The 21,617-nt window shown below is 42.8% G+C and overlaps 2 protein-coding genes and 1 pseudogene across 5 annotated transcripts in view; all 3 read right to left on the bottom strand.

Moving 5' to 3' along the window:
* The window catches only part of HERC6 (HECT and RLD domain containing E3 ubiquitin protein ligase family member 6), a 55,496-nt gene extending 48,798 nt beyond the window's left edge, over positions 1-6,698 (bottom strand). For 2 of the 3 annotated variants that reach the window (XM_077882826.1, XM_077882827.1), the window contains exons 1-3: positions 6,363-6,637; positions 4,662-4,821; positions 2,810-2,886 (exon numbers count right to left, since the gene is read on the bottom strand). In XM_077882826.1, the coding sequence (XP_077738952.1) occupies positions 2,810-2,886; positions 4,662-4,821; positions 6,363-6,561 (436 nt within the window). In that variant the 5' untranslated portion in view covers positions 6,562-6,637. Of the gene's footprint in view, positions 1-2,809; positions 2,887-4,661; positions 4,822-6,362 lie in introns of all 3 variants that reach the window. The other variant, XM_077882828.1, reaches the window with a different exon arrangement.
* A 6,452-nt stretch (positions 6,699-13,150) lies between these two features.
* The window catches only part of LOC144304324 (uncharacterized), a 63,911-nt gene continuing 55,444 nt past the window's right edge, over positions 13,151-21,617 (bottom strand). The window contains exon 5 of one of the 2 annotated variants that reach the window (XR_013371224.1): positions 13,151-13,491. The gene's annotated coding sequence lies outside the window, so the exon portion shown is untranslated. The remainder of the gene's footprint in view (positions 13,492-21,617) is intronic. The other variant, XR_013371225.1, reaches the window with a different exon arrangement.
* Positions 18,857-19,534, bottom strand: LOC144303952 (ATP synthase F(0) complex subunit C2, mitochondrial pseudogene; annotated as a pseudogene).

Below are 21,617 nucleotides of genomic sequence, written 5' to 3'. Positions count from 1 at the left end.
ATGATCCCAGGGTCCGGGATGGAGCCTGCTCAGCAGAGAGTCTGCTTCTCCCTCTGCCCCTGCTCCTATGCTCGCTCTCACTCACTTGCTTACTCTCAAATAAATAAAATCTTAAAAAAAAAAAAAAAAGATTAAATCCTTCAGGAATCTGCTATCTTGCTCAATAAAAGGCCAATTCTCACAAGCCCCAGGTCACCAGTATCCCCCATGATATGTTTCAGACCTTATCTCCCCATGGCTCAGACCTTTCCAGAGACCCTGCTGTTTCTGAACATACTGCTGAGCATGCGGCTACCTCATTGCCTTTGCGTCTAGATCATTCCTTTGGATCACGACCTTAGCATCATGTCTCCCTCCCTCCCTTCTTTTGGTCTCTACTCATCTTAAAACCGATTGCTTTAAAAAAACAAAACAAAACAAACCGATTGCTTCCCTAACATCCTTTATAAAACAGAAAGATTCCTTTTCTCCACTCAGGTACTTGCTCCCATCACCTTACCTGGCCTCCCATTTCTTCATACCCTTATCTATGTTGTATGACATAATTATTTGTCTGTGTGTTTAAAGCTCACTTCCCCTATACACCCCCCAGAATATAAATTCCATGGAAGCAGAGTCTTATGTTTGTTCACAGCTATAGCCTCTCTGCTGGAAACATTATAGGCACTTAATAAATACTTGTGGAATGACCCTATGGAAGAAAAAGACCAACAACATTTTATATTGAATTTGACCAGAGATAGATAATTTACATGAGGTAAAAAATCAGTGTCTTCTAATGCTTCATTGTTTACCCAGAAGAATGTGAACATCGCTCAGATTTTTGTGTTATTATATCTGACTTTTCTTTTTTAACTCTTCTATAGTTATTTATCCCACTGAAAAGTATTTCTGAGGGCACACTGCAGAATGTCAAACTCATGAAGGTCTATGAGAACTCATAGTTCACCATAGCAAATGCACAGAGTACCTGGGCTCCATACAACCTTTATAGCCTGGACCAGTATAAAGGCAAATCAATACCCCAAGGAAATAATTCAGGCTATTTCAATAATTAAGAAGAAGGAAGTAAAGAAGGAAAAGAGACTAATATTTATTGTATCCCTGCTATCTGCTATAGTCTGTACTGGATATACTGTGTTCCTTCTTTCACAGAATTTTCTAAATGCCCCATAAGGTAGGCATCAGTACTCCTACAGATGAGAAAATTGAGACTCAGGTTAAATAACTTGCCCTAGATCAAATCACTGGAGATGGGAGGAGCGAGTTCTACGATTAGCCACAGGACTATGGTATGGTCTCATGGCCCGCATGGTACAGTGGTTAAGCACTTAGGGTTGGAATGTTAGCAGGTGTAGGTTCAAATCTCATTTCTATTTCTTAATGTGTGAGTTTAGGCAAATCACTGAAAGTCTCTGAGCCCAAATGTTCTCATTTCTAAAATAAGGATACAAACAATGTGCAGCTTCTGTGATTGTTAGGTGATTACATGAGATTACACAGGTAAAGCATTTCACATGGTAGCAGCACAGAAGGCTACCAGGAAATGTCGGCTATCCAGAGCCCCTATGGCCCTGCTGCAATTATGATTATGACATCACTTGAGAGATCTGCAAATATCACGTGTCTCTTGAAGGCAATCACAATATGCCACCCCAAAATCTGCCTCTCTGGCATAAGGATTATTTGGAACTGGGGACGCCTGGGTGGCTGAGGGTCTGCCTTTGGCTCTCAGGGCAAAATCCCGGGGTCCTGGGATCGAGTCCCACATCGGGCTCCCTGCATGGAGCCTGTTTCTCCCTCTGCCTGTGTCTCTGCCTCTCTCTCTCTCTCTCTCTCTCTGTGTGACTATCATGAATAAATAAATAAAATCTTTACAAAAAAAAAAGGATTATTTTGTGCTGAAGGCAATTGAGAATCCACAAATGTGGGGAAAATTCTCTGCCCTCCTCTACCCAAAAGCAAGTTACATATTTCCCTTTGTGAAGCTGTCCTCTTCTCCTGCATCAGGGTTGGGTCAGTGGCTCATCATCGGAGATGGAGAATCTTCCTCAACATAAGTCTTCACAAATAACTCCTAATAAAATAACTCTTATCTTCCATTAGTTTCTCACATGTATTTCCATGTCACTTCCCTATGATGGATCATCCTGCAAAGCCCAAATCTTTCCCTTGTTAAAAGGGTACATAAGCCCTCAAGTCTAAACACTTCTTGAGTTTCACTTCTTTTCTGTAAACTTCTATGCATGAAATTACTAATAAAATTGGTATGCCTTTTCTCTTGTTAATCTGTTGTCTCTTAAATTTGCTGGCTCCCAGGTACCAAACCAAAGAGGATAGGAGAAAATTTTTTCCACTGCAGCACTCTCCATTGAAACATTTTGACTGACTATGGTAGAAAAAAATGTAAAGTCATAATTTTGATATCTTTTCTTTCTTTGATCTAAGTAAAACAGACAAATAGGTCTTAGTTTAGCTGAGTTTGCTGGTATATGCAACAATTCAGCATAAAAGACAAAGTTCAAGATAAAACCATTACTCAATTCTGACTTAGATCAGGTCATGTGAACAGAAATGACCCTTTATGGCATTGATATGAATGAATTAGGCACTACTTTAGAATATAGTAAGAACGAAGAAAATAGAAAAAAAATGAAGAATATAGCTTATGAAATCTAAAAAGTCAAAAACTTCTAAATGCATTAAAATGAGCCCCAGTGCATTAAAAATCAACAGGCATCACTCATATTCAAAAAATTACTTTGTAATGACACTTATAAGATCCAAAAAGGCTTTTTTTTTTTTTTACCTTCTGATAATGCCAGAGAGTGGTAGTGTCCACAGGAAACTTGTTTAATTTTTATATCATTCAGAGTTTTTATCTTCCTATAATAAAAATGATACAAAATCTATTAATCCTTCTTTAGAGTGGCTCACCAAGTGAACGACAGATATTTAAAACGATCCCAGGTAATACATTTGGTTTAGGAAAATAACTTTTCTCTTCCTTTCCATTCTTTTCAAATAGGGCTATTTTAATCTTTTTTCTATAGAATAAACAGTTTTCTTGATGAGTACAGGTATGTAAAGCTGTTTGGTAGTATTTAGAAACAGCACGGTAATGGTGATTTTCCTGATTGGCATGTAGTCTTCAGTAATTTTAAGGAGTTAATTTTCTGAAACTGTTGTCAAACCAACAAGTCTGCATTTATCCATCCATCATTTTTAGGACTGTTGGTAACCTGGGTATATTTTTCCCAGAAATAACTTTATTTCCTTATTTTTCCACAGCACCCTTATTTCAAAGCCCTCCAACTATTTTTAAGGTATAGAGCAGAATCCAGTTTAATACAAGAGTGATTTTTATTAGACTTTTAATGCAGTATATCATGTACTAACTTTTATTCTATACTTATTGGCTTAAAAAATAAATTTCTTCATACACATATGACACAGGGTTTTAGAATTTATAGAACACTGTTATTTATATCACCTGATTTAAGCCCTATGCAATGAAGAAATGGTTAGATCCTATTAAATTGCCATTTGTGTGAATCAAAAACATAACTATCAGCAATTTCATATGGTTGAAATTCATATAGTAGAATTCAGAGTTCTAGTTTGCTCTAGGGAATCATGTTACATGTATCATGTTGTAGAACTAGACTCAAACCTTTGTCTTTTCATTCCAAGTTCAATGTTTGTTCCCCCCAAACCACAGCACTCTCTTATACAATTAAAAACTAGAAGTAATAAAAAGTAACTTCCAAATATTAAAAACCATGCTTTTGAAAAGTCTTAAACATGTAATTCATGAACACACAATTCAGACTGCTTGTCATCATTTGTCCTAGAGCAAGCTGTTTGTGAGGATAGAATTCTCCCTACATCTCACTATATAAAATATTAGGATCTGTCTGGCTTAAGACAGACCAAAAGGTTATGTGGGGAGGAAATCTTTTCCTCTTCCAGTTTGGATCCAGTTGGTAGGGGACATGCAAACTTACTGACAATAGAATAAAAGGAGAAAAAACAAATAACATCTATTATTTACATGTACATATGGGAGCTCCCAGTAATGGAAAATGTGTGGAATCACCTTGTATATATCAACTTAGCATAAGGAATGGTCTTAGGGCTTCAATAGAGGAGTATGAAAAGTTCCATAGGGTTTTTTTAAATGTTGACTGGGCACTCTGTCTTCACAGCAATTGGATTCATAACAAACTCATTTCAAGCTGTTTTTTTCAAGGAGACTGCTTTAGTCAGGTGGTTCGATAAGATTTCTTTCTGTATCTCCTATTTAATGTTTTCACTTTAAAATAACATTTATTTTCTTTTTATGTTTATTTTACATCTATTTTATATTTATTTACTGAGTAGGTCCCCACAGTTATTTCCAATACCTAAGAATTAGATCGAAGAGTCACGTGTTCTCATTTCACCCTGTCCTTCTCCTTCATAGGACTCTAATTAAGTAATCATTGGTGTTACAAGTTTTTTTCCTGCCTCATTCTCTCGGTACACTATCATCATTGAGGCTAGGGACTGTGTTTGTCATAACCACCTTTGTACCCTGATATCTTGCCTAGTGCCTAGCACATGAAAACTCAAAACTATTGGATGAATGAATGAATGAATGAATGAATGGAAATACTTACATAGGTATAAGATTTGTTTCCTTAAATTCTCCAGTTCCCAGCTGCCCTTCAGAACCAGCCCCCCATGCAAACACCCTTCCTTTGTGACAGACAGCAAGAGAGTGTTCCTTTCCACAGCTCACGAGATCAACGTGTAGAGTTTCCAAGGCCCGAATTCGTTCTTCAGGAAAAAAACAGAACAAAATACCTCAGAAGATTATGAATTTAACAACTTTAAGACAAGTTTATTTTCTTCAAAAAGAAAGGTCACTCAGATTCCTCATCTTCCCCATCTTCCCAACGCACACTAAAGTTCGGGCAGCCCCGGTGGCTCCGCGGTTTAGCGCCGCCTTTGGCCTAGGGCGTGATCTCGGAGACTCGGGATCGAGTCCGGCATCGGGCTCCCTGCTCTGTCTCTGCCTCTCTCTCCGTGTCTCCCATGAATAGGTAAATAAAATCTTTAAAGAAGAAAGAAACTTAAGGCCTGACATCCACACGAAAGTTGTGAGGGAGATAAGCTCCATGCGTGTTTCACGGTCTGTGTGGAAATATGGTTTTTGTTTGTTTGTTTATTTATTTATTTATTTATTTATTTATTTATTTATTTATTTATTTTTAAAAAGTTTATTTTTTCGTGAGAGACACAGAGAGAGAGAGGCAGAGACCCAGGCAGAGGGAGAAGCAGGCTTCACGCAGGGAGCCCGACGTGGGACTCGATCCCGGTCTCCAGGACCAGGCCCTAAGCCAAATGGCGATGCTCAACCACTGAACCAGGCGCCCCAATGGTTGCTGTTTAAAAGGATGAGTTTCGGGACACCTGGGTGGCTCTGTGGTTGCGCGTCCGCCTTCGGCTCGGGTCCCGATCCCAGGGCCCGGGGATCAAGTCCCACATCAGGCTCCCTGTCAGGGCCTGCTTCCCCCTCTGCCTACTGTGTCTCTCATGAATCAATAAGTAAAATCTTTTTTTTTTTTTTCAATAAGTAAAATCTTTAAAAAAGAAATACTACATATATAAAACTATATAGTGACATGCTTTTTTTTGGTAAGAATTTATTTATTTATTAGTGACACACACACACACACACACAGGCAGAGACACAGGCAGAGGGAGAAGCAGGCTCCATGCAGGGAACCCGACGTGGGACTCGATCCCGGGTCTCCAGGATCACGCCCTGGGCTGAAGGCGGCCTAAACCGCTGAGCCCCCGGACTGCCCTAATGACATGCTTTTATAAAAGTAAATATATAATAGAAATAAAGCAAGAAAGAAATACATCAAAATATTAGTAGTTGTCTTTTGGGTATTGGAATTATAGGCAGTTTCTTTTCCTGGGTTTCCATAATAATCAGGAAAGGTAAAAATGCTATTAGACTTTTTTTAATTTTAAGAAAACAGTTGCCCCGGGGTACTTCTGAGCGAGTTAGAGCTGTCCAGCCCCTAGCACCTGGGCAGGTAGCCCGGCGGCAGCTAGACGCGCGGGCTGGGACTGGTCTGGGAAGGCGAGGGGGGGGGGGGCACGTCCCTTTCCAAAGGAGCGCGGTCCCGGGAAGTTTCACTCTCGGTTTCGCTTTTAAGATGCGCTGGAAACCGAAACAAACTGCGCTCCCGGAAACCGAAACTGACGAAGTCGCGCGCCGGAGCTCAGAGCCTCTCGGGCCGCGTCTCCGGGGCCCAGCACCGCGCCCGCCCGCGCCCGCGCCCGCAGCCCGGTCCCGCACTCACTGAGCTGCGCGGACCGCGGCGCGCCCCTCTGCCCCAGCTGGCCGCGGCCGTTGTCCCCGCACGAGTGCACCTGGCCGTTGCTCAGCAGCAGCAGCGAGTGCCGCTCCCCGGAGGCCGCCTGTCGCAGCTCCACGCCCCCCAGGCCGACCCGCCTCCGGCTCACGGGCCCGCGGGGGCCGGGGCCCCACGAGAGGTACATCCCGCTCGCGTGCCGGGCGGCCGAGCGCGCCCTCGGGCAGCGACCCTGCGTGCTGGCTCGCGGAGACCGCAAAGCTCGGCGGCCCGGCCCGCTCTGACAGCTCGGTGGGAGCCCGCTCCCTGCGCCCCGCCGCAGCGCCGCCCTGCGCCCTTAGTCACCCGGGCTCCGGCCAATGGCCTTCGGGGCTCGGACGTGAGCGCCCACTGCTCGGCAGCGGAGTCCCGGGGTTTACTTCCTTCCCGGCTAAGCAGCTTACGCACGAGCTGTGGGACTTTGGGCAGGTTACCTAACCAGGCTGTGCTGCAGCCACCTCGTCAGTGAAATGTGGACAGCAACGCAGCAAACCTAATGTCAGGGCAATTCAACAGATAATGCATAATGCTAGAATGATGCTTAGGGCGCTTAACAAAGCATCCGAGGGCAGTCCGGGTGGCTCAGCGGTTAGCGCTGCCTTCAGCCCGGGGTGTGATCCTGACTGCGTGGAGCCTGCTTCTCCCTCTGCCTGTGTCTCTGCCTCTCTCTCTTTCTCTGTCATGAATAAATAAATAAAATCTTAAAAAAAAAATAAAAGCATCTGAGCATCCACCCTTTTCTAGGCTGTTTTTGGCGCTGGAGTTGCAAAATCCTCAGGGTGCTGACATTCTCCTGTTTATAAAGAGGTAAATACCGGGACACCTGAGTGGCTCAGTGGTTGGGCGTCTGCCTTCGGCTCACGGCGCGATCCCAGAGTCCTGGGATCCAGTCCCACATGGGGCTCCCTGCATGGAGCCTGCTTCTCCCTCTGCCTGTGTCTCTGCCTCTCTCTCTCTCTGTCTCTCATGAATAAATAAATAAAATCTTAAAAAAAAAAAAGGTAAATACTTAGTATAATGTCAGTGGCAACGCTGAGAAAAGTAACAAAGTAATAGAGGATGGAGGTAGAAGGAACTTGTATCTTTGTTTATTTATTTATTTCTATGTATGTGTGTATTTATTTGAAAGAGGAGAGCCCAAGCAGGGGGAGGGACATGCGGACAGGGGGGAAGCAGGCTGCCCCCTGAGCAGGGAACCTGATGGTGGGCTCCATCCTGGATAGACATGACCTGAGCCCAAGGCAGATGCTTAACTGACTGCACCACTCAGGCACCCCGGAACTTCTATTTTTTTAATAAGACTTCAGGGGACACTTCTCTGATGAAGTGATATTTGTGCAGAGAGCCTAGGGCACATAGAAAATGAGGGAGTGTGTCAGCCTTGTATCTGCGGAGGGCAGAGGAGAGCAGTTGGAAGCTTTTGAACAGAGAAGTGACATGATCTGGCTTCAGTCTTAGCAGATTCATTCTGGCTGCTGTGTGGAATATAATAGAATAAAAATGGTACAAGAAAAGCCAGTTAGGAGAGGCTGCTGTGGGAGACCAGGTCTGAAGGATGACCTTGGGACTACGGCAATACCCTAGAAGGCAGGAGAGAACAAATAATCACATTCAGGACATTTTTGAAAGAGTCCACGGATTTGCTGATGATCTGGAAATAGGAGGAAAGAGGGGATCCCTGGGTGCCTCAGCGGTTGGGCATCTGCCTTTGGCTCAGGGCATGATCCTGGAGACCTGGGATCCAGTCCCACGTCGGGCTCCCTGCGTGGAGCCTGCTTCTCCCTCTGCCTGTGTCTCTGCCTCTCTCTCTCTCTCTCTCTCTCTCTCTCTGTGTGTGTGTGTCTCATGAATAAATAAATAAAATCTTAAAAAAAATGGAAATAGGAGGAAAGAAAGAAAGAAAAGGATTAGGATTATTCCAAGGTTGGCCTGAGCAAATGGGTGAACAGTTGTTCTCTTTCCTGGGATGTAGAACCCTGCGGAAGGCTTCGTTTTGGGGCTGATAGATCAGGAATCCAGTCTGGTAATAACTGAAAGATGTTTCTTATAGAAAGGGTGGTAAGATCAACCATTTTGGAGTTGTGCAGAAAAGTCAAGGTGGAATCATAAAATTGGGAGTCCTCAGTGTAGAAGTGAGAAGTCAGTCATCAGGTGGTTGAATGAGATCACTCAGTGGGAGGTGCATGTGGCTAGCATGTCGCAGGGGACTGATCCTAGGAGAAAACCAGGAACATGGGGTGTGCACTAAGCTAGTGAAGAACGAGGGAATGATCACCTCTGCCCGTTGCCTTTTGAACAAGATGGATTGAGTGTTAATCTTTAGCTTTGGCAAAATTGAGGTCATTGGTGACTAAGTCAATGTTAACTATCATTGGCATTACTATTTTCTTTGTATTATTACAGCATCTACTTTTTTTAAAGATTTTTAAAAAGCTTTTATTTATTTATTCATGACAGAGAGAGAGAGAGAGAGAAGCAGAGACACAGGCAGAGAGAGAAGCAGACTCCATGCAGGGAGCCCGATGTGGGACTTGATCCCAGGTCTCCAGGATCACACCCTGGGCCGAAGGTGGTGGCGCCAAACTGCTGGGCCACCCAGGCTGCCCTATTGCAGCATCTACTTATATGCTTGCAGTTCCACTCTCCTGACTACTACATTTTAAGTTCTCTAACAATAATGATAAGTGTTTTTCTAGCTCAAGAGTGCCTGGCACATGGTAGATGCTAATAAATATGTATTGGACAGAAGGGTTCATGAGTGGTGAGAAATGAATATTCAGACTTTTGGTTCCATTTCAGTATGCACTGTATCTAACCTTTTTCTGAATAGTAATTTCCTAAGTATTTATCATTTTCCTCAGGCACAAATTATAAGAGTTTGGTATCATCAGCATAAGACAGCCCTCGGGGAGGCCTGGGTGGCTCAGTGCTTGGGAGTCTGGCTTCAGCTCAGGGTGTGATCCTGGTTGTGGGGATTGAGTCCCGCATCAGGCTCCCTGCATGGAGCTGGCTTCTCCCTCTGCCTGTGTCTCTGCCTCTCTCTCTGTCTCTCGTCTCTCACAAATAAATAAAGCCAAAAAAAAAAAAAAAAAAAAAAAGGCCCTGAGTCCTCATTTTAAGTATTTCTTTTTTTTAGAGAGAGAGAAGTTAATTTTTTAAAAGATTTATTTATTTGAGAGAGTATGCAAGCATGTGGGGCTGAGGTGGAGGTGGGATGGGGGAGGGACAGAGGGAGAGAGTCCTAAGCAGACTCCCCACTTGGAAGTCTGGGGGCTTGATCCCAAGATCCTGGGATCATGACCTAAGCTGAAACCGAGAGGTGGGCACTTAACCAACTCTACCACCCAGGCGCCCCACAAAAGATATTAATTATCACTCGTATTAGTATTTACTTTATACTTTACAAAATCCTTCCAACTATTTTACCTCATGTGTCCTCATAAGCATGGAATGAATAGGCATGAGAGAGAATACTGTTCATATTTCACAAAGACCTTAGGCTCAGAGTGTTTGATTTGTTTCAAATTACAGATAGGTGAGTAGAATAGCACATGGTTTTTCCTTCCACCATGCAATTGTGTCTCATGAGCTTCCCTTTCTCAGAGAACAGTCAAGTAAAAAGGCAGAAAAACAGTAAGAATCCACTGTCATCATACCTTTAAAATCAATCTTTGAGAGTGCCTGGGTGGCTCAGTAGTTGAGCTTCTGCCTTTGGCTTAGCATGATCCCAGGGTCCTGGGATCGAGTCCTGCATTGGGCTCCTTGCAGGGTGTCTGCTTCTCTCTCTGCCTCTCTCTCTGTGATGCTCATGAACAGATAAATAAGATCTTTAAAATAAATAAATAAATAAATAAATAAATAAATAAATCTTGAAAAAGTCAATCTTTCAACATTTTTCATACCTAATATCTCATACCAATAGCCTATTTTTTAAAAAGATTTTATTTATTTATTTGAGAGAGCATGCAAGCATGAGTAGGGGGAGGGGCAGAGGGAGAGAGAAAGAAGCAGACTCCCCACTGAGCAGAGAGCCCAATGAGGGACTCCATCCCAGGACTCAGATCATGACCTGAGCTGATTGAGCCACCCAGGCACTCCCTAATTTTTCTTTTTACTAATTTTTCCCAAGCAGTGATTTCTGGAAGACAAGAAAATGAGAAAGGGGAAAAAATAACATTTCCTAACGACCTACCACCTAATTCAGAGGGATACATGCACCTTGATGTTTATAGCAGCATTATCAACAATAGGCAAATTACGGATGCAGTCCAAGTGTCCATTGACTGACAAATGGATAAGGAAGATGTGCATACACACACAATGGAATATTACTCAGCCATAAAAAGAATGAAGTCTTGCCATTTGTGCAACATGGATGGAGCTAGAGAGTACTATGCTAAGTGAAATAAGTCAGAGAAAGACAAAGAGCATATGATTCCACTTATGTGGAATTTAGGAAACAAAACAAACAAGCAAAGGGAAAAGAGACAGGAGCAAACCAAGAAACAGACTCTTAACTCTAGAGAACAGACTGATGGTCACCACAAGGGAGGGGGTGAGGGAGAGGAGTGAAATTAGGTGATGGAGATTAAGGAATGCATATGTCGTGATGACCACCGGCTGTTGTATGGAACTGTCGAATCACTATATTATATACCTGAAGCTAATACTACATTATGTTAACTAACTGGAATTTAAATAACAACTTGAAAACAAAACCCCAAAACAAAAAATCCTGACCTACCCAAATCCTGAGTTTCAGTTTCCTTATAGATAAGAAATGGTAGTTTTGATATTTAGTAGCTCTAGATGGCAGTATTAGTCAACTTGATCTCTTTCCTTTAATTTTTCTTTAATGGTAGCAACCATTTTTCATGGTTAGCTGACTTATGGTAACATCTCCTGTATAGGTCGTCTTACAATTATTCACAAGGATTTTATTTTATTTTTTAAAGATTTTATTTATTGATTCATGAGAGACACACACACACAGAGAGGCAGAGACACAGGCAGAGGGAGAACCAGGCTCAATGCAGGGAGCCCGACATGGGACTTGATCCTGGGTCTCCAGGATCACACCCTGGGCTGAAGGCGGTGCTAAACCACTGAGCCACCCAGGCTGCCCATTCACAAGGATTTTAATGATTTTCTTTCCCATACTCATTGCAAGATATTGGTATTTAAATTACTTAGAAAAAATTTATACTCCTATATTATCCTATTATCACTATAATTGTCATTCTAACACATTGCATGGTAGCACTGTAGCAATCTCAGAGCACCAGAACATAGCCCTGAACTGGGAAGAAAGAGGAAAAGTGCCTCTAATACTGGAAATGGTTGCCATTCAAGCCAGGGGCTTCAAAACATGTTACCCAATAACAAATTGAGGGCCGCCCAAGATCTGTATTTGAAACACAGTTTAACTTAATTTGTTAACCTATGAGAATTAGTGCAACTTTACCTGTAAATTGGGATGAGTTTCATCTGCATATAATAAAGTTGCCTAATAATAATAATAGTTTATTTATTTATTTTTAATAATAGTTTAACTACCGAGTAATGGTTTAAATACAGATTTATTTCTCTCACACAAAAGCCCTGAGGTAAGCAGACAAGGACTCATGTGGCAGTTCCATGATTTTTCAGGAACTCAGGCACCTTCTATCTGCTTCATTAGAGAACCTAATTTCCACCTCATGTTCCAAGATGACTGCTGGCATGCTAGCTGTCACAGCTTGTATTCTAAGCAGCTTGGAAGGAGGAATGGGTTGCTTCCCCAAATCCCATACAACACTTCAGCATTGCATCTGACTGACCAAAAGCACTTCACAGGCTCTGGTAGCACCACAAGCTGCTGGCAAATAGTTTTCCACTGAACCCCCTTTAAACCCAAATAAGGGATCCCTGGGTGGCGCAGTGGTTTAGCGCCTGCCTTTGGCCCAGGGTGCGATCCTGGAGACCTGGGATCAAATCCCACGTCGGGCTCCTGGTGCATGGGGCCTGCTTCTCCCTCTGCATATGTCTCTGCCTCTCTCTCTCTCTTTCTCTCTGTGTGTGTGTGTGACTATCATAAATAAATAAATTAAATAAATCTTAAAAAAATAAACCCAAATAAATTGAGGTTCTATTAACCAAGGAAGAAGGAGAGAAGATAATAAGTAGCAACAGTCTCTCCACAACTAGCAAGGAATTTGAGGTGTTTGGTGCAAATGTATGTGGTAGGTGTGTGGCCAGTGATGTCTGTCACTCGGGGCTCTGCCTCTCAGAAGGCCTTGAGCTTAGTCTAATGATTTGCTGCATTCTCTTGAAATTCTGAAAAACTTTATGTTTGAATTTGTGTTTTGTGAGTGAAATCTGGTGGGACACTAGAGTGCATGCGAGCAGAGGAGATGCATGCAATAGGTCTGCTCTTTCTTGCTGCTCTCTGTGCACATAGAGTTTGAGATGCACATGAACACAGAATTCCACAGGGTTCACAATGTGTGGGAGTTTGATGAGACTCAAAGCTAGTATACGGTAAGCAGGTTGCATCTACAAATGTGTAGGGAAGGACACTGACAACTCCGAGAGGCCACACTTTCTGTTCCACCCAGAATTCGGCTTCCAACACAGAAAGAGGGCAACTGTGTTCTAAGAAACACAAACAAGAAACCCTATCACACCCTTTCTTACTCCTGTTGCTTCTCAGTAATAGCCCATTACTTATGCTGAAAATAATGGCATAGAATAGGAAAGACAGGGCAAGCCATAATTTATTTTATTTTCGGCACTTCCTTATCATTAGGCCAAAATTAGAGTGTGATAGCACATACAGGTATCGTGAGAAGTGGAATAAAATGGTTGAGCTAGTTTTGTACAGTATTTCGGCAGTTCTGATAAAGATGAAATACACATGCGCACAAAAGCTGTAAGATATGAACTGTGTAATTTCGATGGTTTTGCATTCGAATTACATGGTTAACATTTGCAGGGTGGCCTGGCTGGCTCAGTCTGTGAGGCATGCAACTCTTGCGCTCCGGTTTATGAGTTCAAGCCCCACGTTGGGAGTTATAGCTGCCTCCCAGCATGGAACCTGCTTAAAAATAAATAATAAATAAATGTAAATAAAAGGACATATATGTAGTGGAATCACTAAGTTATATACCTGAAACTAATGTTATGTGTGTGCCAATTATATTTCTATTTTAAAAAAGAATAGATGTGAAATACCAAAAACAAAAAACAAAACACATTTTGCACCTATGTATGGTGACAGATGGTAATTAAACATATTGTGGTGATCATTTCACAATATATACAAATATCAAATCATTATGTTGTACACCTGAAACTAATATAATGCTATATGTCAATTAAACCTCAAAAAAATACCATTATGTATGTGGCTTGGCTTACATTTCTATTAGACAGACTTGACCTGTATTGTCTACGAGACTCTTTATGGAAAAATTCCCCACCACAGGGCTTCGTTCAATGTCTCCTTCTTTACCTCCTTTTCTTCCCAGTTCCTCTTATACCCATAGAGTTTTTCTTGGAAGTATATCACAAAACACTTTCACACCCTCCATCAGAAAACTGCTTCCAGAAAAACCCAAGGAAAGCTGCCCCCAACCCAATGGAAGAGAGAAATAGGATCCATATAACATCTAAAGCAATTTATACATAACAATCACTGCCACCCACCTTGTGATCAAAGCATAATTCACTTAAATCTTTATCACAGAGGTGCTTGGGTGGCTCAGTCCCTTAAGCAGCTGACACCTTTTTAAAACGATTTTATCTATTTATTTGAGGGGGAGGGTGGAGGCAGAGGGAGAGAAAGAGGTAGACTCCCCACCAAGTTGGGAGACTGACATGGGGGTCAATCTTAGGGATTCTGGGATCATGACCGGAGGTGATATCAGACACTAAACTACTGAGCCACCCAGGTACCCCAAGCATCTGACTCTTGATCTCAGCTCAGGTCTTGATCTCGGGGTCCTGAGTTCAGGCTCTGTGGTGGGCTCCATGCTGGGTGTGGAAACTATTTAAAAAAAAAAAAAATCCCCCCACATCCATGTCAACAGAAGTAGGCTGTTACATCAGAAGCTGGAGATTATTTCTTCTAAGGCCCACTTGTTTGAAGTAGGGGTCTCATTTTGTTTGCTCATCAGTTTCTTCTGCTTTAGGAGTAATGCTAAGAACTAAAATATTCTTGTTGTTGGAGAGCTGACAATACAATGGTGTGACTTTGCTTTCTTATTGTAACACTTGCAGTAAATGGAAAGATTGACATTTGTTCTCATTTTCTCAGCTCCCAAGTAGAACTTTAAAATATTTCCTTCCAAATTTCAGGCTCCATCCAAATAAAACTCTTTCCTCGCCAATAAAAAAAACAAAACAAAACAAAACAAAAACAAAAACAAAAAAATCACTCTCTGTTTAAGCATTCAGTATAAGTAGCTTATAAAGTAACTTAAAATCCTTTCTCTAAAAGGGTGAGGGGTGACTTGTATTGTTTTTGTATTCATTTTCCATTCATTCATTTAATTCCCATTTACTGACTATCCCACTTCTACAAGACACCAGTTGAGAAACTGCATGGAATTTCTGCCTCTAGATGATTAAATCTAATAGACTCGATGAGATATGTACGCTAATAACTATAGTAAAGGCTATATATTATTTTTTTAATGAAAAAAAAAAAAACCCACATGCCCAAAATGGCATTACTTAGGTCAAGTCACCAAACCAGTGCTTAATACCCAACCTAGTTATTGCACTTTCAACCTCCCCCAGAAATGTAGTCTTAACCAGTCAGTCAGAAATTTTCGAATCAACACCAATAAAGTAATCTGTCACATGGGTGCTCTCAACCTCTCAGTGGAAATCAAGACCCCTTGTCCCCCATAGAAGGTGACCTCACTCCAAATAATCCTTTTTTTCTGTTTATGATTTCCTTGTCCTGCCGTTAAAAATCTTTCCTTTTTGCCCTCCAGAACTCCCCTCTACTTGTTAGATAGGACTCTGACCGATTCATAAATGAATTAATAAGGCCAATTAGATCCTTAAAATTCACTCTTTAAATTTCTGCTCTTTAACAATTATAAGAGTAACCTTCATGGTTGGGGAGTAAACAGAAGTATATAGGAACTCAGAGATGGGAGGGTCATTTTTGGCCAAAGAGGACAAGGTAAGTTTCATGGGGGTGTGTGGCTCCTGCAAAGTACCATAAAGAATGTGAGAGACTTTACCTGACAAATGGGTGCAAGGGACTCCAAGCAGGAGTAATGGCATGAAACAAAGACACACAGGTGAGTATGGAGAATGGTTTCCTAAATCATATTCAAGCCTTGCCATGGTATGAATGGAAGACCAGGCTGTCAAAGTGAACTCTGTGAAGCCATGGGAAATCATTTTAAGAAGTAGAATGCAGGACTCAGGAGTATCAGAATTCAGCCAAATGTGGGACCTGGTTATTTTGTATTTATTTGTTTGTTTGTTTAAAGATTTTATTTATTTATTAATGGGAGACACGGAGAGAGAGAGGCAGAGACAGAAGCAGAGGGAGAAGCAGGCTCCATGCAGGGAGCCCAATGCAGGACTCGATCCCAGGACCCTGGGATCATGCCCTGAGCTGAAGGCAGATGCTCAACCACTGAGCCACCCAGGCGTCCCTATTTTGTATTTAAATAAAGGGGTGCCTGAGTGGCTCAGTCTGTTAAGCTGCCTTCGGTCCAGGTGGTGATCTTGGGGTCCTGGGATTGAGCCCCATATTGGGCTCCCTGCTCAGTGGGGAGTCTTGTTTCTCCTTCTGCCTCTCCCCCTGCTTGTGTGCTTTCTCTCTATCAAATAAATACATAGAATCTCATAAATACATAAATAAAGAGAAATTTAGAAATTTCTCAAATGCCAGTTTAACTCAACAAGAATTTGCAGAGCCATCTACCGCAAATACCAGGTCCTAAGTTATGTGTCCTAGAGCTCATACAGTTAAATATTTGCCTTTCTAACTTGCTGCCTTAAATGTAATTTGATAAATCATAGTATGAATTACACTTTAGTGGTGGATTTAAAATAGCCATTCAGTTTTAAAGAAGTATAGAGGTTGGGGAAAGGAAATAGAAAAGATTGGGAGGAAGAAAATGTTACACTTTCTGGGACAGCATCATGTCTTAGATTCTGCTACGTGTTACCTCACAATGCAGCAGGAATATTAGGAAGTTTGGTAGTGGTGAGGGTGGCTGGAGGGGCACACAGAAAGGAGGCAAATGCAGGAAGAGAGCTGACTCCCTTGGTCCTAGCGGTAACATTAAACCTCTTCAAATCCTTTACAGTTACCTCTGCATGTTTCATTTCATTCCCACTACTTAGGCTCAGATGAGTTATTGAAAAGGAGGAATAATATTCCTTACCTTTTGTAATCCTAGCAGACTGCTTGCCCCTTAAGTGGGTGTCTAATAAACGGCTATTCCTTTTTCCTTTTCTCTTAATGGAAAATGATCAAAGAGGTCTCTGTTCAACTGAAGGGTTTCATTTAGTAAATGGAAGAATCAGGAGTAGCAGGGGGTATGATGGAAGTGCATCAGAAGGCAGTGAGATCACAAGCTAGAAATCACGTGGCACAAAAATGCCACAGATCACAGACTTAGAGATAATCTGTACATCCAATCAAAATGAAGACCCCTTCCCAAATTCAGAGAGCATGTCTTAAAAATGTCATCAGTCCCATCTGAACATTTGGAGGTTGATTTTAAGAGAAGATATCATAATACTAGATCCAGTTAGCCCCGTCATGAGTATCAGGCTTCTACTCGGTACTCAGCCGTGGCCGAGGCACTCCAAAGGATTATTTACGGAAGATAACGAATCACATCTGAAACATAACATGTACACATGGAAACCAGAGGAAAACAGGGATATGTTAGAATGAAGAACTAAATGGGGATATTATGGTCAACTGCAGTAGGAGTTCAGAAGCCACTAGTGGCCCGTGGAGTCAGAAAAGGGATGCCGAAGACAGAAGGGCAGATCCCAGAGAGAAAAAGCAACGGGATCAAAAGCAGGCAGCAAACAATGAATCTGGTTTGTTTAGAGGACAGTAAGGAGACTGGCCTGGTTCTGCACAGAATGTGCATCTGGGGGAGGAGTGGAGGAGGAATGCCGGTGGAAAGCATGGGCCAAACCCAGAGGCCCTGAAAGCTTGCCCTCAGCGTGGTGAATGGGAGGTCCTTGAGCAACTGTAGAAAGAGAGAGAAACAGCACTTTTTTTTTTAGTTTTATTTATTTATTCATTCATGAGAGACACAGAGAGAGAGGCAGAGACACAGGCAGAGGGAGAAACAGGCTCCATGCAGGGAGCCCGACATGGGACTCGATCCCAGGTCTCCAGGATCATGCCCTAGGCTGAAGGCAGTGCTAAACTGATGAGCCACCGGGGCTGCTCAGCACTTTTTTTTTTTAGAAGATTTTATTTATTCATGAGAGACACAGAAAGAGAGACAGAGACACAGAGGGAGAAGCAGGCTCCCTGTGGGGAGCTCGATCCCAGGACCCTGGGATCATGCCCTGAGCTGAAGGCAGATGCTCAACCACTGAGCCACCCAGGCGTCCGGAAAAACAGCACTTCTGAAAGAAACTTAGGTTATCGACAGTTCAGATGAAGCCTTCCCAGTCTGGACTGCCATCCTGCTGTTTGGCCCATGAGCTAAGAATGATTTTTACATTTCAAATGATTGGGGGTGGGGGTGGGGGGGATAGTATTTTGTGATATATGAAAATTACATTCACTTCAAATTTCTGAATCCATTCGTAAAGATTTACTGTGTCAGTTCTCAACCTGAGAAGTTCCCTGGGGGAAATCTGAAACTGTCCCTGTCTGTGGAGGGCAGGGAGATGGAGAAAAGAGCAGACTGCTTCAGATTGGTAGGTGGCAGGTTTCATAAGCAAAGGAACATCCATAAGAGACTTCAAGATGAGTAGATCTTTGCACCTGTCCACCAGAATCTCAGAAGTTTATCTAGAGAACTGAACTGGGTTCAGTCGCATATACTGTTCAAATGGTCTGAGCAACACATACTCTCTCAAGGCTGCATCCTTGTAAACCGGCTCCCGCTGTGGGGATGTGGTGAGGGGCCTCCAGCTGCCTGGCTCCCAGTCCTAGGTCAGAGGTCATGTCTTCTCCATAACCTGCTCCAGCATGTGAGAGCACAGCTCCCCTCACTTGTGCACTTATTACCTGTGGCTGCTTTTGTCCAGTGGCAGAGCGGGACAGCGACTATATGGCCTGAAAAGCCTGAAATATTTCCTATCTGGCCTTTACAGAAACTGTTCACAGATTCTTGGTTTAGACTGACGCTGGGAAACCGAGAGAGCATAAGAGCAGGGACTAGAGGTAAGTGAATGAGGCACACACGTTGGACACGATATTTAACAGAAAGAATGCCAAAAAGCCCAAGTAATCAAATAACATTTAACATATTTCTTTTTTTTTTTCTTATTAATACAGTATTTGTCTTCCCTCTGTCAAACCCTGAGCCAACCACTTTCCCCAGGCTGCCTGGGGAGTATAGGAAAAGGAACATACAGGGCAGACAAGGGAGAAAGACCTATGGGAGGTGGAGACGACTCCTTCACATGGCAAAGAGGATGAAAAAGGCCACCATCAGGCAAAAGAGCCCCATGGCCTCCGAGAAGGCAAAGCCCAGAATGGCGTAGAAGAAGAGCTGTTGCTTCAGAGAGGGATTCCTGGCATAACCAATGATGAGGCTCCCAAACACAGTCCCAATTCCAGCCCCAGAGCCAGCCACCCCTACAGTGGCAGCCCCAGCCCCTATGAACTTGGCTGCTGTGTCAATGTCCCTTGAAATGGTGCTGGCTCAGAAGCTGCAGCTAGGAATAAGTGAGGTCAGGGGACGTGGGGCTGCCAAGCTGCTGAGGCTCTCCTCTGTCAGTGTCTCTGGTGGTTTTAGCACCACTGCAGACAGTGATGGGCTCAGCAGCTGAGAGGTGCTCCTGACCAAGAAGGGGGTGGAGACGAACTTTGCACAGGCATAGATTTTCGGGGGTTGAGGGGCTGTAGCAGGAGAGCTGCTCCCAGTGCAGAGACGACAGAGAGGGTAACACAATATTTCTAAATATTAAAACTAATGCCAAAATTCCACGATGATGAAGATATTAAAACAAATTTTTAAAAAGATTTTGCTTGTTGATTGGTAAGAGGCACACAGAGAGAGGCAGAGACAGAGGCAGAGGGAGAAGCAGGCTCCCTGTGGGGAGCCCGACTTGGGACTCGATCCTAGGACCCCCGGGATCACGCCCTGAACTGAAGGCAGACGCTCAACCGCGGAGCCACCCAGGCGTCCCCAGAAAACATCAAAATTTAAATGAAGATAGGATCAATAACAGTGCTGTGCTGTGCCATTTCAGAGACTGAAGCATAAGGAAAATCTGTAACTACAGAGAGTTTTGGCACTCCTGGAACTTTTGCATGGGAGGCAAGTGCTTCACTAAGGCCCCCCCGTGGCCCTGATGTTACAGAGATAATCTGGAGGCAGTGAGCATGGAGGATTTAGGGAAAAAACAGGGTAGCCTAAGATATGGAGATTTAGGAGTGGATTTCAGATCTTAGATCTGGGATCTCTACGTTTTTTTTAAAAAGATCAAAAAATATTTTTTTTTTATAATAATCTCTACACCCAACATGGAGCTCGAACTCACAATCCTGAGATTAAGAGTTGCATGCTTTTCCATTTGAGCCAGCCAGGAGCCCCTGGGATCTCCACTTTCAAGGGAAAATTTTCACTCATTTTACCCAAAATAAAAGCCAAAGCACATGTTGGTTGTGCCAGTCACCAGCCCCTCAGCTCTCCAACCCCATTCCTAAGTATTCTCTTTGTTTGCTTCCCATTAACTAGCTGGACTTCTTACAGACCCTTCACCAAGCCAGGAGTGCTTCATCTCAGACACTTGCTCCTTCAGTCTCCCTTCCTGGAGTCCTCATCCTTGACATGTATGGGTCTCATGTGTCACCTCCTAGAAGCCTCTCCTGACCATGCTACTTAAGATTAGACTGATTCCTATCACTCAGTCATCTAAAAGAATGAAATCTTGCCATTTGCAGCCACATGGATGGAACTACAGTGTATTATGCTAAACAAACTAAGTCAGAGAAAGACAAATACCATATGATTTCACTCATATGTGGAATTTAAGAAACAAAACAGATGAACATAGGGGAAGGGAAGGTGCTGGAGGGGAAGATGGTGGGAGGAAGGCATAACTGGGTGATGGGCATTAAGGAGGGTGCTTGATGTAATGACCATTGATTGTTATATGCGACTGATGAATCACTGAACTCTACCTCTGAAACTAATTTTTAAAAAAAAGCTTAAAAAAAAAGCTTAAAAAATTATACCTATTCCTTCACATCCATCCCTTCCCTGCTTTATTTTTCCATTGCATCTACCAACCTCTAAATACTATAGAATGTACTGATTTACGTGCTTATAGTTTCTCTTTTCTTGCCTGATCGCATGGTCTGTGAAGGCAGGATTTCTGCTTGCTTTGCCACCATGGAATGCCCAGTGCCCAGACAAGAACCACCACCCCATTGACACCTGAGGACTGGCTGAACAGATCCAGTAGAATGCATAGTGACAAAGGGAAAAGGAGAGATTATGCTCTTTTAGGGTCTAGGACATTACTTCTAACGGTGAACAAATAAGCTTCTTGCTTAAACAAAAGTGACAGAGTTGGAAATGTGAAAATTTTCCCATTGCCCCCTCTGACCTGTTGACTGGTCTTCCTGTACACTCATTTTTCCTGCCTCTTGGAATTCCTGATTTCCTATAAATCCCTAAGTGAATTGTTTCCTTTTTTCAAGGGCAGCTTTAATTGCAACAGCCAATTCTAGGAACATTTCTCCAGGAAAAGAAAATCAGTTATTTCTCTGTGTTTAACTATAAAAAAATCTGTCTTTTTTCCATTGGCATTTCCCTTGTCTCCCTTATTATGCACACTTTCCTGTTCAGGGCTGAGGTGGATCTATCTGTAATCCAGTCTCCTCTTTCTGATTCTGCTAAGAATTAGTCTTAAGTCAGTCAGCCTGCTACTTAACACTTTTAACTGCTTCTTCTCACATTTAGTCCTGGCTTATTTTAGCAGGTCTGCAAAGTAGCAGCTGGTTGCCTGGCTGTCCCTAGGCATCCAAAAAGCACTATA

The sequence above is a fragment of the Canis aureus genome, chromosome 33 (genome assembly GCF_053574225.1).
Source record: "Canis aureus isolate CA01 chromosome 33, VMU_Caureus_v.1.0, whole genome shotgun sequence".
In the NCBI taxonomy this organism is placed as follows: Eukaryota; Metazoa; Chordata; class Mammalia; order Carnivora; family Canidae; genus Canis; species Canis aureus.
This window is presented reverse-complemented; position numbering and strand designations above follow the sequence as displayed.